The 18,955-nt window shown below is 36.7% G+C and overlaps 1 protein-coding gene across 7 annotated transcripts in view; it reads right to left on the bottom strand.

Moving 5' to 3' along the window:
* The window catches only part of Lsd-1 (lipid storage droplet-1), a 34,598-nt gene extending 20,081 nt beyond the window's left edge, over window positions 1-14,517 (bottom strand). For 2 of the 7 annotated variants that reach the window (XM_089728017.1, XM_089728018.1), the window contains exons 1-4: window positions 14,364-14,517; window positions 7,075-7,190; window positions 5,921-6,106; window positions 4,464-4,644 (exon numbers count right to left, since the gene is read on the bottom strand). In XM_089728017.1, the coding sequence (XP_089584143.1) occupies window positions 4,464-4,644; window positions 5,921-6,106; window positions 7,075-7,190; window positions 14,364-14,493 (613 nt within the window). In that variant the 5' untranslated portion in view covers window positions 14,494-14,517. Of the gene's footprint in view, window positions 1-4,463; window positions 4,645-5,920; window positions 6,107-7,074; window positions 7,191-7,373; window positions 7,651-14,363 lie in introns of those variants that run through there. The other 5 variants (XM_028170430.2, XM_028170431.2, XM_089728019.1 and 2 more) reach the window with 4 other exon arrangements.
* Window positions 14,518-18,955: the final 4,438 nt, after the last annotated feature.

Here is an 18,955-nt window from a genome sequence, read left to right as displayed (position 1 = left end):
AAAAAAGTATATAATATCATCAGCTACCTATCAGTGAAAGTCTCGTCAAAATCGGTCCAGCTATTCCAGAAATTAGCCGGAACAAACGGACAGACAGACAAAATTTTTATTTTGTCTAGGGAACTACGAACAAAAAATCATTTCACGTTACGTACATACATAAACATTAAGAATTTACTAACTAACTACTAAAGATTAGAGATTAGAGGCAAAATGTATCTTTTTTTTTTAAATAATAAAATTATTATTGAAGTTAACGAAACAATTATAAGAAATTTAAATCATTATATTATTATTAATTTTAAGTTTTAATTATAAAAGGACATATCACCACCATCAACCCATGACCAGACCTACTTATTCTTATCGGATAGGTATCCGGGTATGCCCAATATTAAGGAAGTTCGGTCGCCAGATGAAAACTTTCACAATTCTCTCCCTTGTTGAATGTGCAGAATTAAAATAAATAACATGAAAAAGAAGAACTTTGTATTTACACGTCCTTACGGATCCGTCAGGCTTAGCTTTTCAGCTCTAGCACTACGAGTAGACTTAGGGATCTCGGTAACCGTACTCGTCGAACTCGACAAAGAGTTCGACGTGCAACCTAACCCACGCATCAGCCCGCTGAGTTTCTCGTCGGATCTTCTCAGCGGGTCGCGATTCCGATCCGGTAGTAGATTCATTCGCTAAACAGCTGTTCTTGAGTTGTTAGGTCTCCTTCGGAGGCGCTCGGGCAGCTGTTAGCAAATCCCACCCCTTCTGGCTGAGCATTTGCTCACCCACCTGTCCTGGTGAAACTGGAAAGGTCTCTGGGCCACCAGTAATCACTCATTAAAAAAAAACTTTGTATTCTGGTATACTGGTGGTAGGACCCTTGTGAGTCCGCACGGGCAGGTGCCACCACCCTGCCTATTTCTACCGTGAAGCAGTAATGCGTTTCAGTTTGAAGGGTGAGGCTGCCGTTGTAACTATACTGAGACCTTAGAACTCGTATCTCAAGGTGGGTGGCGGCATTTACTTTGTAGATGTATATGGGTTCCAATAACCACTTAACACCAGGTGGGCATGAGCTCGTCCACCAATCTATGCAATAAATAAATAAAAAAAATCAATTATATGAGTAAATGGCGTTTGCAACAGCGTCGAAGTATCTGGAACTGATTAAGTGTGAAAATCGTAGTAAGATCCCGTTGTAATATAATATAATAATAAAGTGTTACTAATAAATATTAGATGCCAAGTATAAAACAGTTTACAACATCAGTTTTGTAATAATATGCAATTAAACTAGCGACAGCCTGCGGGTCAGATAAGGCCTGACCCCTGGTCCATCAAAATTTATGCGACTTTAATACTGACTGCATAATTTGCTTTAATATATAATAATAACTGTAATAATAATAATAATAACGCACAGTCATCTGGCCCCAATTTAGGATTTACTGTTTTATGAGTATCAGAGACTGATAAACATACTTATATACGTTTAATTATATACATATATAGATAATAAACGCCCAGGAAAAGAGCAACAACATGTTCATCACATAAATGTTTGCCCGATGTGGGGATCGAATCCACGACCCTCGGCGCAACAGACAGAGGCGCACCACCGTGTCAGTCAGTAATATCATTTGGAAAATTATTTATCTACTGCACACATGAAGATAATTGTAAATAACTCAGGGCCAAATTAATGATTGCTTTAAAACTGCAATCGTCAACTTTGAAAAATTTATTTAAGATGCCTCTTCCTCCTCACGGCGGGGGAGAGAAATATTTTAAAATTTTGCGGTAAGCGGTAATGGTTTCAATGAGTCTTTCAGGGCCTTTTTGAAGCTTTTAAGACGGTGAAGGTGTTAAGACGATAGGCGACGTATGTATAACCAGAAAACCACTCTGGACACTTCGGAAATTATGCATCTGTCTCTAATCGACTTGAATCGAGCGATCTATATCTTCATTTCAACTCAACTAGAGGAAAGCATGTTGCTTTCAGGATTACATTCTACTCTACATCCAGTTTGTATACGGGAATGTCTGAAAACCCACCGCTCTATCTATACCGCATGGCGAGTCGTCCAACATAGTGAGTCCACTCGGAGTTGGAGAGTGGATTTGGCTGTGGTTGAATTTCGAATTGTCAATGGATAGTGACATGTGCAAATGCTATTTCTTTCTTATGTAGGTACTTATATATTAAATTCATTAGGCAGCACGTTGTTTAAGCGTGAGATTTGCCTGAATATTTTCTGCGTTAGCAAAAGTAAATACAATTACAGATAAATAAGTTTATTTTTCTTCATGCCCTTATCCAACTATGTCCTTTTTGTCCATTCATCTCAGCACTAACAAATTTCTCTCGCATTCCCTCTTTCACACAGACTATTCAAGTCTTTCTAAAACGCCCCCTCCTCGAATAAATAACTGTTGACCCCTTATTTATTATGTCAAAGCTAAGTTTTTATTTCATTAACGATTTCAATGATCTGGACTCATGTTATGATAAAAAAATTGTTCTATCTCTCCTAAGCATGTAAAGTATTCCAAAAGAATGGAAACAATTTAATGATATTAAAAACGCTTAAACTGTAAAAGTGGTATTAGTTATGTCCATGACTCGAGAAACCGGAAGAAATTATTTTAATTGAGGTCGTCAGCGCAAAAGTGGCCTAAGCTTAACATAGAACAGTTAGCATGGAGATATTGAGGTTTGATTTTACTTTTTTTTTTTATTGCCTAGGTATGTGGACGAGCTCACAGCCCACCTGCTGTTAAGTGGTTACTTGAACCCATAGACATCTACAACGTAAATGCGCCACACACCTTGAGATATAAGTTCTAGGGTCTCAGTAAAGTTACGACGGCTGCCCCACCCTTCAAACCGAAACGCATTACTGCTTCACGGCAGAAATAGGTGGGGTGGTGGTACCTACCCGTGCGGACTCACAAGAGGTCCTACCACCAGTTTTACTCTGCTTCGTAATGTTTACAAAGCCATCTGTTATCTATGGGTTAGGTGTATCTGTTATCTATAGGTTATGGTTAGGTTAGAACTGGAGATAGGCCGGCTTTGCATCAAAACTTATTATGATTTAAATAAATTGCAATATTTAAACACCAATATTGTGGGTAAAGCCACTAACTATTGCACTGACGGCCTCAATTGCCGTAAAAGTATACGTGCTCATTCGTTCTGCGCGTCAACATGACGCCATACATCCCACGTCATTTAATACGTCACAAAGAATTTATAAAAAAATAATATAAACACATTATAATGATGCGTTTATGTACCTATTTATGGTTCATATTATAATATCTATGTTTAAACAATAATGACTTATGTGTTATGATGTATATGATATTATGTGATATTTTTTTAACTTTGGTCGTACAAGTTACTCGCAGTTATGTTTTTTGGTAACAATGCGAATATAAAGGTAAAACCAGTTAACCCATTTGATGAGGTCTGAAGGCTGAGTGTATATCTAAGACTATAAGTTCTTTTTGAAGTGAAAACTTTTTACTAATAAATATACTACTTCGTTAGTATTCGTTATATCACTCCTCCTCCTCGAGTCGTGCTCCTCATGTCTGAGGGTCGTGACCACCATCACCCATGAGCTTCAATCTTAGGATCTTTTTCCACTTTCCCCTATCCACGGCGTCATGCAACGCGCTGTACACTGTACTGTCCAAAGCGGTGCGGATCTGATCGGACCAACGAGTATGGCTGCGGCCTCTAGATCTGTTGCCTTCAACTTTCCCTGTGATCATAAGTTTTTCCAGGTTATCGCCGTCTTTCCTCGCAATGTGACCAAAATATTCGAGGATCCGCTTCAGACATACAGTAGACAGTCTGATTTTGATGCCCAGTTGCTTCAATATCGACACGTTAGTCAGGAAGGCTGTCCACGGAATTCTTAGCATGCGTCTCCAACACCACATTTCGAAAGCATCGATGCGCATTCGGTCTGCTGCTTTCAATATCATATATATATACTTAAAATATATGTAAATCAACTCATTTTGAATTGTTAATATTTCGTTCCGAATTCGTGAAGATAAGCATGTAAATTTATTCCAAATCTTTGACTAATATTTATGTTCATCTCTAGATTCGTATTAGCAAAAGTTGTAGTATTCGTTGTATCACTAGTATATACTAGGTGAATTAAGGACGAAAACTGTTTATCATTTACTGGTGGTAGGACCTCTTCTGAGTCCGCACGGGAAGGTACCTACCCAGCCTATATCTGCCGTGAAGCAGTAACGCGTTTGGGTTTGAAGGATGGGGCAGCCGTTGTAACTATACTTGAGACCTTAGAACTTATATCTCAAGGTGGGTAGCGCATTTACGTTGTAAATGTCTATGGGCTTCAGTAACCACTTAACACCAGGTGGGCTGTGAGCTCGTCTACCCGTATAACCAATTTTTTTTTTAAAGTTGTACTTACCGTCGGCTGCGTCTTGGTTGTCTGGCGGGAGATACTTGTCGACGTATTTGTCGGCGGTGGTGAGCGCACGGTCGAGGGCGGTCGCGGTGGCCGCCGTCATTCGCGAATCCAAGACAGCTGTGCCTAGTCGCGTCACGGAATCCGCACGTCGGAGCACGTATTGACGCGTCTCTGAGTACATCTAAATAAACATATTTTTTGAGGTAAACTTAAGCCTTTTGAATTCGATTTTCATCATGATTTCGTGTCATGAAGTTGGCTACATATGTAATAAACCTGAATCAGCGAATTACTAAAGCATAGATGATAAGAATTTTTGTGTTGTCTCGACAAAAATTTTAGCTCACCAATATCCTAATTTCCACTGAGAATTCAATATAGCACGCGTGAAATCGCATGTACATACTTCAAAAAATATAATATTATTTTGACGTATTTACCTAATTAAAATCCAATTTGTGTAATAAAGATAAAACATAATATTCGGATCGTGACTGTTAATTACAATAAGAATCGGACGGTCATTTTGACGTGTAATGCAGCGATTAAACACGAAAATAATTTGACCCCTGACATGTATGTATCGATTCTCTGCGTACTTATGAAGTTAATAACAATAAATGACGCCGGTTGGTAATTTCTAGGGATGCATACGTGATGTATTTGCGTCAGCTGTACTTCGCAACCAGAAACTTCTTGTCATATACAACTGTTTAAGACATGTCATTACGTAGGTTATGTTATGTTATGTTAATAACTATAAATGACGCTGGTTGGTAATTTCTAGGGATGCAGTTGTGATGTATTGCGTCAGCTGTACTTCGCAACCAGAAACTTCTTGTCAATATATGACTGTTTATGACATGTCATTACGTAGGTTATGTTATTGGTTTAGAGATTATAATCATATACACACAGTGCATTTTGATCTCAAATTACAAGGCAAATAGTGTTCATTTTGTGTTTATTCAAAATGTCAGAATAATGCGAACAATATATCGTTTTATTATGAAGATATATATTGACATAATCACTGAATCGGCTAAATATTCGGCTAAATTGAATTAATTTATAGAACCTGTGATGGAATAGACAAATATTTGATAATTAAATAGTCGTTGAATTGTAACTTTAGATTAAACTTTTGTCATGATCAACAGTGGAATACAAACTGAAAGTATTTTAGACACAATGCTATCAACTTTCGTGGCTATCTACATTACAGGGACTATTATTGATCGGGCTTTTACCACAGACTAGAAAGAGGGTAGGCAGGATTTTTTTTTCCTAGCGGCCTACCCGCAATCTTCAGTATATAACCGCTTGCTACATCGCCGCGGGAACTAATTACATGTGAAAATCATGGTAGCCCGTTTAATAACACTGTTTGGGCGCCACACTTATGAGACTAGGGACAGTAAAAGGAACAATTAAAACAAGAATAGAATTTTGCTCACCTCCTCTGGAGGCATATAAATTGAAGGCATACTCTTCTCGACCACATCCAGCGACTTGCATAGGAACTTGTCCAGCTGTACGATCGGAGTTTCCAGGAGTTGAACCGCCGGGAGTGCTAGCTGTATGCCGGTCGCTAGGGACTTCTCACCCAGGGACATAGACCAACGAAAGAGAGGGTTGGACTCCTGTTGAAGCGAGACAGCTATTATATTTTTTATTGCTTAGATAGCGGCCTCAGCTCACACCCAACCTATCTTATGTGGTCACCAGAGCCCATAGACCTCAATAACAACGTGCGACTGCTGTCAAAGTAGGCAGGGTAATGGTACCTATCGCTACCGAGCCCACACGAGCCCTCTTCATTTTACTGGTGGTAGGACCTCTTGTGAGTCCGCGCGGGTAGGTACCATCACCCTGCCTATTTCTGCCGTGAACCAGTAATGCGTTTCGGTTTGAAGGGTGGGGCAGCCGTTGTAACTATACTTGAGACCTTAAAAGTTATATTTCAAGGTGGGTGGCGCATTTACGTCGAAGATATCTATGGGCTCTAGTAACCACTTAACACCAGGTGGGCTATGAGCTCGTCCACCCATATAAGCAATAAAAAAAATTTAAGAAAAAACATGAGACCCTAGTATCAGTGATGACAAAAATTATAGTTTTAATAATAATCGTAACCAACTCATAAATGTTTTATTGTTTTTTTTAACATATAAACACCTGGTTTTCGATATCTGCTTTTACATGTACATATTTTATATTTGAACGTTTTTTTTTTTTTTTTATTGCCTTTGTAGGCAGACGAGCATACGGCCCACCTGATGGTAAGTGGTCACCGTCGCTCATGGACGTCAGCAATGCCAGGGGCAGAGCCAAGCCGCTGCCTAATTATTACTTATAAACGTATTACTTTTACGGCGAGATTTTAATTACTATCATTTATTTAATAACCTTTAACGTATAAAAGCATATGATAATATAATATAATTAGTTGTCGTAGAATTAAATCTGAGAAATATTGCCACAATAGAATCGGATATTGTATAAAACATTAAAAAACCAGAGCATTTAAGGTGAGATGAGGTTTAAACTAAATTCAAATTGCTTTAATATTTATTTAATTTTAATTTTGATACTGTTTCTAAAATCTTACCCTTATTTTGAAGTACAATTTTTCTGTCACTCCAATACCGGACACGACGATCGGTATGGATGCAACCCTTGAGACCACTTCAAGATTCGGCATGGCTGGCTGATTTGTTTTCGTCACTAAAAATTTTAAAGAAAATTAAAACCTTCTCGAAAATAGAACGTATTACAAAGGTTGATAAGATTCGATTGATTTTTCGAAATGTTGCTAAAATAAACCTTAATTACCGATTACGTGAGGATGTTTTTTCTAAAACCAATGAATTGAATACGACCTTTCGACTCTGATGCTATACAACCTACCTTTAGATCCTTGACTCTGACTAACTGCCTGCAAGTAGGCCTCGGCTTTCCTAGCAATTGACGCCTTGACTTTTTTATTCACGCCCACCGTACATGTGCCATTGAAGCTTTTTTTGTAAACGTCTCCATTACCATTCATCCTTGTGACCGTTATTTTCGCGGTGTATTCGAGCGACATTCGAAATAACAAATTCAAAGTTTTTAAGATTTTTTTTTTAGTTTGATATTGTTTTTTGTTTTTTTTTATTCACACCGAGATGTTCACAGTATTTTTTCACAACAGCAACTGAACGATTTAATTTATAAGTCTTCATGTATTAACTGTATTGCAAAGGTTATCGGAATGTTAAAAAAATAAATGTGTAATCGTATTCTTAATAACAATATGTTTCGTGTGTTAATCAAGCAGCTAGGTCATCACTATGATTGAAGATGACATAATCTCTATGAATAAACAGAAGTAGGTTCAAAAATATATCAATCAAATCAATATCCAACTTAAAGTAAAATTAAATTAAATCAATTTATCGAGAAATCAGGATATAAATCAAATTAGTAAGCACGATCATGGTTCTGTGGTGGTAACTATTATAGAATAGAAGATAATATATGAATGGATGGCGCTAACAACGTTTTTAAGTTTGCCAATACATTACATACAATTTCCTAACAAAAACATTCGGAACAGCGGTCTACCAAATAATTTCACCTTTGCTTCATCGAAGATTTTCCCTTTCTGTTTACCTCCGAATTGAGATAGCCAGGGTCGCATCTCGTATTTTCTGGGAAGTGTGTATAAACTAATAACGCCAAGCCATTAGCTTCAAGACGAGGTTTGAAATATAGTTTCAAATAACCGAACAATCTTTAGCGTGAATCCTTAGGAACGTATATCGAATTGCTATTTGTTCGAGGACAAAAATAAAAAAAAACCTCATTGAGCTCTAGCCAAACTCTAACCAACTCTACCTAGCTAATTACGGGTGCCTCAAGTTCAAAGGTCGCGGCAATTTCTCAGGACTTACATTAATTTGAGCTGTATACATGTGTTTCTTTCAATAGAAATACACCACTTTTGTTCTATTATATATGAATCTATAGGCGCAAACTCTAACCAAAAGGTTAATCAATCGAATTATTTAACGACAGCTCTATGAAATTGATATTTGTAAATGCAAACGGTCAATCATAGACTATTTAAAAATGAAGTAACGAAGACAGTAGGATCACCAAGCTGAATTGGCAGTGGGTAGGTCACAAAGCGATAAGATCGGACGGCCGATGGGACAGAAAGATTCTTGAGTGGAGAACACGAACTGGCAAGCGAAGTTTTTGTTTTTATTGCTTTGATGGGTGGACGAGCTCACAGCACACCTGATGTGAAGCGGTTACTGGAGCGCATAGTCATCTACGACGTAAATGCGCCACCCACCTTGAGATATAAGTTCTAAGGTCTCAAGTATAGTTACAACGGCTGCCCCACCCTTCAAACCGAAATGTATTACTGCTTCACGGCAGAAATAGGCAGGGTGGTGGTACCTACCCGCGCGGACTCACAAGAGGTCCTACCACCATTAAAAAGTGTCTAAGAAGTGTGGGACGGCCACTCACCAGGTGGAACGTCGACCTAGCGAAAATCGCTGGCTCAAGTTGAATGCAGGTGGCTAAGGACTGGACGCACTGAAGATCGATTGGAGAGGCCTAAGTTCAGCAGTGGACATTGGACAGGCTGAGATGATAATGATGATGACGAAGACAGTACGACGGTAGGATCGATTGTATACGCACTCCCAAACGATTGTTGTTGTGGCGTGCAACCTCTTTGACAGGACATAAGACCTATAACGACTAGACTAACTAACCAAAATTTATTTTCTATTTTTTTGTTGGATTTTCTATAAATACGTAATTTGTTAGTTTTTTAAACAATAATTATTTTTCAATTTTTAATTTAGTTTTCAATTTTTTTTAAATATTAAATGTCATCGGTCCTTAATAAGTATAGAAAATTACGACTTAATCCGACGCTTTGAAGGGGGTTAAAATCATGTTTAAAGATTCCGTTACATACATACATTCGTCTGAAGCTAATAAAAGCGTATTAATGAAGAGACAAATGAAACGAGGGCGGACGTGACTAGCGGCAGGCAGTACTTTTTTTGACTTCCTAAAAGACGGACACGAACCAGACGACAAGGAACGAATTGACCGTTCTCATATTATGTACATAAAATAGACGACAAAAGAACTAATCGACCGTTCAATTGTCGTGATAAAATTACAAACATAAATAAAGCTACTAAGATATTTATAACACTACTAGCGGACCAGACAGACGTTTTTTTTTTTTTTATTGCTTATATGGATGGACGAGCTCACAGCGGACTCACAAGAGGTCCTACCACCAGTGATTACGCAAATTACAATTTTGCGGGTTTGGTTTTTATTACACGATGTTATTCCTTCACCGTGGAAGTCAATCGTGAACATTTGTTGAGTACGTATTTCATTAGAAAAATTGGTACCCGCCTGCGGGATTCGAACACCGGTGCATCGCTACACACGAATGCACTGAACGTCTTATCCTTAAGGCCACGATGTCCTGCAAATATTAATTCAAGTCGATCCAGCCGTTTCGTTGCAGTGTAGATAAATAACCTAGACTGCAGTGCCATCTGCCGGGCTGATTTGTGAATCTAATCCATCCAGAGCGCCATCCAAACGCATACATAAAAAATCATTCAATTCAGACCAGCCGCTTAGGAGGAGTTCAGTGATATACACACGTATAGTGGAATATAAAGATAATCTACATTTAGTTAAAGTAAATTATTATTATTATTATTAATACTTTATTTCAGTTTTTTTTTAAAACCATAACATTTTGTTAGTAGTAATTACTTATATCTATGTTAGTGACTTAAAAAATCTAACACATAACTATCATTATATATATACATTTTATACCATTACATTTTTTATTTTATTTTTTCTCCTTCCAAGTGCCTACTGCAAAGGCTATTGATCAGCAGTCCCTCGATCTTGCTCGATATGATTTTCAAAAGACTGTTGCCACTGTCACGAACTCGACGCAATAACGATGCACTTCTCTTCCGCATTATTGCAAAGAAGTCATCGGTGTGAGATGTCGCAAACATTGTGGATGCACTACAAAAGCGCGGCAGTGACAACATCATCCTAAACGCATTATTATATTGAATAATATATATACTTAAGAATATTTATTTTTACCTGCCTGTTATTACAATCCAGTCACTGTGGCACTTTTTTTTTTAAGTATCACAAAGTATATTGTTTGTATCTACTCCATTACGACATATTTTATCCTATCGTATTCAATGTCATGAGTCAGTAAAGGTTCAAAGCTGAGTTCGATAACGCGATGTACTGTGTGCTTAGTGCGAGTTTTCTAACGTTCGCGATAACGTAAAAGTTAACTCAAATTTGTATGGATATATATTTGGACCTAAGGCTGATGAAGCAACGGCGTTAATTTACTGACAACCTAGCTAGCTAGCTTTTTTTTCCTACCTAGGCTGATGGTCTAGAGAGACCATGTCAGCGTCGCCGGGCTAGTAGGTGAGCTCACGAGGCGCAAACCTGACGACGTTGCTAACACGAACCCTAGCAAGAGTCGTGCTTCGCAGAATCTACCACCGGATCGGAAACGCGACCCACTGAGAAGATCCGGCGAGAAATTCAGTGGGTTACATGCTACCATTTATCCGACCACGATATAAATCCTCAATGTTTATCGTATAATTTTCCCGCTCATTTGTAACCGCGCAGAAAGCCCTTAAATATCTTAATCATCCGATTGTGGTGCTCTGAGGAGCGGGAAGACCAAAATCATGTCTCGAGCACGGCATTCGCGATGTGATGTCGTGATTGGATTGTGATTTTGAACTAACACCGGTAAATGCATTTGATACCATTTGACCATATGATATTTAAAAAAAAAGTCTGCTGAAACAAACTTTGCTTGAAACTTATATACGCTAGGGACCAATATAACAAGACAACATATATTTAGTATTTCGAACACATGTTAATCTTTATATTTATATATTAATATATGAGCAAAAACTTTGTACCCCTTTTTACCAAAATTGCGCGGACGGAGGAGTATGGAATTGCCCACACTTATAGAAAATATAGAGAGGGAGTGCTGAATGTTAATTTTTTTCTTTAAATTATGCATTAAAATTTATATAATCAGTAAAAAAACATTACACACGCTATCCATGCATTTAACACACACACACACACACACACACACACACACACACACACACACACACACACACACACACACACACGCGCGCGCGCGCATAAATACTGTTTTGTTTATTGTTAAAATCTGCGGTCAAATTCAGAATAGATTAATATTGTTTGGCTTTAATATTATTTGTCTATAGCTTAAGCTAGTAGTGACATGAATAAAAACCTAGCACGGCTTCTATTTCAATCTTTAGAAAAATAAATATGAATAAACAATAGAAAAAACGAAATACATAAAATGAATCTTATGGTGTCAGTGATTATGGTCGAATTTAGATTCAGGCGAATACCAGTAATAATATTAACTTTTAAACATAATACAAAGTGAGAGAGAGAGTGAGAGAGAGAGAGAGAGAGAGAGAGAGAGAGTATTCTTTATAGTACACCAAAAAACAAATAAACAGTGCGATACATTAAACACAAAAAAGTTCAATTGGCGGTCTTATCGCTAAGAGCGATCGCTTCCAGACAACCATCAGGTGGACAAGAATCATTTGGAAACGAACTACGCGCGGTGTACCATTCCAGTGAAATGCATATTATACATATATGTACACATACATATCTCCGTAAATATACATACAATTAATACAAAGTATTATAATATACTAATAATTATTAAAAATAAAAAAAATATTAAATTTAATAAGTGTCATAATGTTAACAAATTTTAGGAGTAACAACGCAATTTTTTGTTTATTTTGAAACGAGCCTACTAACTAAAGGTTAACTAAGGATTATACATCTATAAGTACTTACATAAGTATACTAATAATATAAAGAGGAAAGATTTGTTTGTTTGTTTGTATTGAATAAGCTCCGAAACTACTGAACCGATTTAAAAAATTCATTCCTGTTTGGAAGCTACACTATTCCTGAGTGACATAGGCTATAATTTTTTTTTAAAAAATTAGCGATCCTTACTAAATCTCCAATAATGTAACCCAAGGTGTAAAAAATTACCTAAAATATTCTTTACATCGCGTGCCCTGCGAAAACTATTGATGATAAAATAAAATAATGTACTACGACATTGAAGAACACATTATTATTTAGAAAACGTGTCGCGATAGCATATGTCTAACTATTATAGTTATGCCGCAATAATGTTTTTTTTTATTTAAAAAAATAAAACGATGTCAAATATCGTTGAAAATTTTGTTAAAGTCCCGAGCGGAGCCGGAGCGGGCTGCTAGTATTTTATATATCCCATAGACATAACAACATATGGTACTGGTAGTAAGAATTCTTGTGAGCCTGCACGGGTAAGTACCACCACCCTGCCTATTTTTGTCGTGAAGCTGTAATGCGTTTCAGTTTGAGACGAGTTAAAAAAAACATTAATAAAAAAAAATGAGTCCCTCATCCCAATTCTCTATAGCAGTGATTGTCAACCACTGTTCCGCGGCACTTTTGTGTGCCGCCAAATTTCAAAAGTGTGCCGCCAAATTTTGCGAATATATAATAATGTTAATATTATTAAATTATATCATTTGAAAAGAAAAATATTTTAAACATGAATATATATTTAGATCCACAAAAAAAAATTGTATATTTTAGTTTATTTCGTATATTAAAATTTTTTGATAAACTATTTATGCAGTGTGTTGTAGTAAGTAAATAATTTTTCTTTTTTTTTTGTGTGCCGCCAAATTTTGAAATCGTTAAATATGTGCCGCAAAGAAAAAAAGGTTGAGAATCACTGCTCTACAGGATAACGGATTTTCCACTCTTCAAATTTGAACGCACGATTGCTAAGCGGAAATAGGCTGTATAATTAACAAGCAAACAGACTACTTTCGTATGAGATTATAAGACAATACACCTACAGGGGTCCGCGAATGGGAGTTGTCGCTGCTTTTTTTTTGTTGCCCTACTACCTACTAGGCAGACGAGCTTACGGTCCACCTGATGGTGAGTGGTTACCGTCGCCTATGGACTTCAGCAATGCCAGTGGCAAAGCCAAGCCACTGCATACCTTGATAAGTAATCATGATCATTGACAAGTAATCACAACTGTAGACGAAATTAAAATAAAATAGCTTTTTATTACTGTCTAAAGCAGACAAGTGTACGGATTACCTGATGGTAAGTGGTAACCGTCGTTTATGGACAGCAGCAATTACAGGGCCATAGACAAACCTCTAATTTATCGCTTGTTTGAAGACGGAAATGTTAGAGCTTTAAGGGAACAATGTGGAGTTAATTCAAAAGAGAGAAGGTAAGTTGAAAAACTTTGGAAAAACACTGGTCGAGACAATAGCTTAGGCATTAATAAACGATGGCGAGACGATGGTATTACATATTTTGAACAATACCTCGGATAGCTCCCAACAAAAAATACAAAGCAAAACACACAGAACCGATGTCCCTACAAGTAATTGCAGTATTATTTTTGTAACGTCGCTATTAATTTACCAACTACCTTCGTTTATATTGACTAATAAAAAAAATAACCCAAACTTCTAATAAAACACGAAAATCATAAATACCACAATAATTATTATCTATTATTCATAGCAACATATACGTGTACTTAAATAAATTACGAAACATCATAATACATTATCTTACGTAAAAGTCAAAGTTCTTTACGAGCGCAACTTCTAGAATTCTAAATATTCATAATTTAATCAGTACGCATGTGTTTTAATGTAGAATTATTAAAATAATGAAATTATTACTTACTTGTAGGAGCGGTAGATAAATATAAAACTGTGGTGCAACGCCGGGTTCGACCGAGACAAGTGAGTGAGCTCTGTCTGTAGTTTGAATACGGTCTGTCCTTCGCGACGGTACTGGGTAGATAAACGGACATATTATATTGCGACGGACTCGTTAGCAAAGTAGTTAGCGCTCTGCGTATTGGACTGCGGGGTCGTGGGTCCATTTGCACTTTGGAAAGACATTCCTGCGCCGAAAATGTTTGTTCTTTATCTGTATTATCTTTATATGTGTATATAATAAAACGTAAGTATGTATATCGGTCTATGGTTTCCTTGACGCAGGTTATTCTAGTTTGAAGTCTTGGAGTTAAAGTAATCGTGAGTTAAGTACGTATTGCATTAGAAAAATTGATATTCAAATATCAGCAATGTCAAATCGATGTGAATGCACCGGGCGTTTTATCCTTTAGGCCACGCAGATTTTATTTATTTAATCCAGTGGCGGACATAGTGATGAAGGTATTCGCTACCAGTCAACCAAGGGTGATGCAGAAAATACAGCGGTAGGAGCATTACTTTATTGGAAACTAGCGGTCCGCTCCGGCTCCGCTCGGGTCTTTAGCTAAAATCTCAACGATATTTGACGTTGTTTTATTTATTTTTTTAAATAAAAGAACTCTTATTAGGTACGGCACAACTATAATAGTTAGACATATGTTGTCGCGACACTGTTTAGAAATAATAATGTGTTCTACAAAGTCGTAGTGCATTATTTTATTCTATCATCAATAGCTTTCGCAAGGCACGCCATGTAAAGAATATTTTGGGTAATTTTTTTACACCTTGGGTTACATTATTGGAGTTTTAGTAAGGATTCCTATTTTTTTCAAAAAAGATTATAGCCTATGTCACTCGGGAATAGTGTAGCTTCCAAAAAGTGAAAAAAATATTCAAATCAATTCAGTAGTTTCGTAGCCTATTCAATACAAACAAACAAAAAAATCTTTCCTCTTTATAATATTAATATAGAAGTATAAATTAGTATAGATAAAACATTAGGTATACATAGCAAACAATGATATACATATTATAATTCCATGCTTGCGTCGCTTTCCTCATTACCGAAGATCATTACTCCCCCGCTGCATCATGTTCTCATGCACGATTTCCCTCCATCTGCTGCGATCTTTGGCGTGAAGGGCATTGTGGTACCTATACGTATTATAATAGCATAAAATCTATACTAATATATAATCTACAGTGGTTTTTAACGATTTTCCGTTATAACTACTGAACCATGCATCCGATTGACTTGAAACTTGGTATCCATGTAGAAAATACATGTACTTAATGGATAGGCTTATATTTATATGAGTTATTGGACTCCCTAATAATAATGACAATAAATAATAATGTTAATTTTAAATGCCCAACGAAGCGGGCGAGTACGGCTAGTACTTTTATGTGTAAATACCTGTGTAAAGGTATGTTTCAATAAAAATTGGGAACTTACTAAAAGCCGCAATCGCCAACAGTGATTCCAAGGTAGGAGGAATATATGGTAAATAAATAAATCCTGAATGTCTACATGCCGTCCATCTGTATGAAGAGTAAGCACATTCTTTCAGTGGAACATAACAGTAATATACTACCAGTTAAGATTTTAAACATAAATCTCAACTGGATTTTTTTTTGTAAACGATTTCTCAACTCATTTGTTTTTTTAAGTTTGCTATTATTATTTCATTTGGTTTGCATGAGCGACCTCACCCTTAAATCGATTATATCCTGGTCTGCATTAATAGCATTTGACAGTGATTTGATTAAAAAATTTACAATTCAATTAATTCTTAATTATTGTCCGTATTACTGTAGTGTGTACGACCAATGCGTCATGTTGTAAACATCTATACAATCACAAACAGCTCTCTCACTCTCACACATACACACGCGCGCAATTGCATGTGTACTAGAATACATAACATCCGGATTGGTTTGTTAAGGGATAAATTATTCTAAAATAACTGTCATTCATTTTAAGCAAAATGAAACCAAATATTACAAACATGCAGTATTTAAGGGTGATTTTATCCCTTAAATGCCCTATTGAGGGCGCAGTATAATTTTATTTTTATTGTAACTTTTCCTTAACACGACTTCCGCCTTGCGATATAGATGACATGACACTACGGAATTTTACCCGATCCTGCGAACCGAATGGTAAACAGTCGACGTCGCTCTAAACACGTCATTACGGATCCTCCCGATCCGTTAACGGTGCTTTTAGGTACCTCAAGCACCGGTCACCTTCCTCGCCGAACCAGTCGCTTGCGAGGAAGGGCTCAACGAGTAAATTAACCTGCAGACACAGCCCACTGAGTTTCTCGCCGGATCTTCTCAGTGGATCGCGTTTCCAATCCGGTGGTAGATTCTGCGAAGCACCGCTCTTGTTGGGGCCAGTGCTAGCAACACTCCCGGTTTGAGCCCCGAGAGCTCACCTTACATGTCAAGGCGAAGCTAACATAGCCTCTCAAGGCTATCAACATAGGTAGGTATAAAAAAATTGAATTCTACAAAATACAAGCACAAAAACATTTATTTTATTTTAGTGTGAGAAAGCAGACAGCAATATAATTAAAACTCTTTGAGTTGGAAGGGTGAGTGGTGGACCCTAGGTGCTGGTGGCTTCAAGGCGATGCCAGCTTCATAAGAAAAGGTAAACTGCTTCTCAATCTCCATCTAACTCTCGGCAACCACCCTAAGCTTTACTGTTTATTGTACATAACTAAAGATCATTGAAACATTGAAATAGTAAAACAAATCTACTATTTTAAATTTATTTGTTTTGTGATTAGACCAAATGGGATGAACTACTGACCCTGGCTACTGATTTTTTATTTCGGGAATAAGGATAAAATATTCAGTTTTGTATTTTTAATTTCCAAAATAGAAATGATTAATGGAACAATATTGATCCTACGTAATCTAAAATATACAGAAATAATTTAGTTTAGTTAGTTACCTACCCTTATTGTATGATGATGATATTGATATTGTTACGGAATGTTCCCTATTTAGAATTCGTGGACATAGAGATTAATTAATATAAAATACTAGCTAACCCGGCAGACTTCGTAGTGCCTCAATCGATAATTAAAAAGACCTAAACTTTTGTATAAAATAAACTTAAAACAAATAAAAGGAATCCGTCCGACGCAGGACACATCAAATGGAAAACAAAATTGTTATTTTTATTTAATTCCGAGCATTTTCATATTTATCTACCTCTTAAACCTTCTCTGGACATCCACAAACAATTCAAGACCAAAATTAGACAAATCGGTCCAGCCGTTCTCGAGTTTTAGCGAGACTAACGAACAGCAATTCATTTTTATATATAAAATATATAAGCTACTTTTAACGTTTGTATGAATTATGTATGTAGGTACGCATTTGTTATCGAAATTTCAAGAGATTACATCGATAAATAGTATTCAAATAAAATACGTCACAAAATGCATTTATTGAATGTAGTAAATACATTGAAATGTTTTTTTCGATCTAGATCTCAAACATTGTATATTGAGGTCATACGACTACATCAGAGTTATTTAACCCAATTTTTTCAATTAAAAAATATAATTATTTTTATTTTACTAAAAATAGAAACTTATATAAAAATAAACAACTGGTTTAAACAACATAAAATGATGTTCTGTTTTAAAGATATGACATATCTCCTAGATGACGTGTAATTATTTTAATTTATTAGTCAGAATATCTAACGGTCTATCTACCTTTTAATAAGTTGGAGCTCGTTAAAGCATGTGGAAACCTCCACCAACGTCAAGATTTGAGGCTGAAGTTATCTCACAGTAAGAACAAACAGGATGATACCTACTCGTACGGGCACATGTACGCATGCCGAGCATGCTGAGACAATAGCCTAATTACTTTATCATTAACAAGTTTTATTTTAAGCTATTAATATATAAGTAAAGTATAATGTAAGTTTAAAAAAACTTCTTTTTAATTATATGTTTAGTTTTTGTTTAAAAATTTGTAGTGTGACAAATGCTTTCTTGTTCTCGAACCTGATCCATTAACGGTGCTTTTAGGCACCACAAGCACCGGTCACCGTCCTCGTCGAACCCGTCGCTTGCGACGAAGGGCTCGACGAGCGAACTAACCCATAGACACAGCCCACTGAGTTTCTCGCCGGATCTTCTCAGTGGGTCGCGTTTCCGATCCGGTGGTAGATTCTGCGAAGCACTGCTCTTGCTAGGGTCAGTGTTAGCAACTCTCCGGTTGAGCCCCGCGAGCTCACCTACTAACGTTAGGGTGAAGCTGAAATAGCCTCTCAAAGCTATCAGCATAGGTAGGAAAAAAAAAAAATGTTCTCGAAATCACACCAGCAGGCATCGCCGGAGTTGAGTTAATGTCCCCTACCCGGAAACGCAGTATTGATCTAAAATACGTTTGTGTCATCTGTTTAACTTAGCACCTTTAATCCTGCGTTTTCTTGACTCCGAAGCATTTCCTGTACGTTGTAACCTTGTTGTAACATGCAAAATAGAAATTGTCTTTTATAATTAAAAAGGAAAATCGTAACTA

Source organism: Bombyx mandarina, chromosome 06 (genome assembly GCF_030267445.1).
Source record: "Bombyx mandarina strain Sakado chromosome 06, ASM3026744v2".
Classification (NCBI taxonomy): Eukaryota; Metazoa; Arthropoda; class Insecta; order Lepidoptera; family Bombycidae; genus Bombyx; species Bombyx mandarina.
This window is presented reverse-complemented; position numbering and strand designations above follow the sequence as displayed.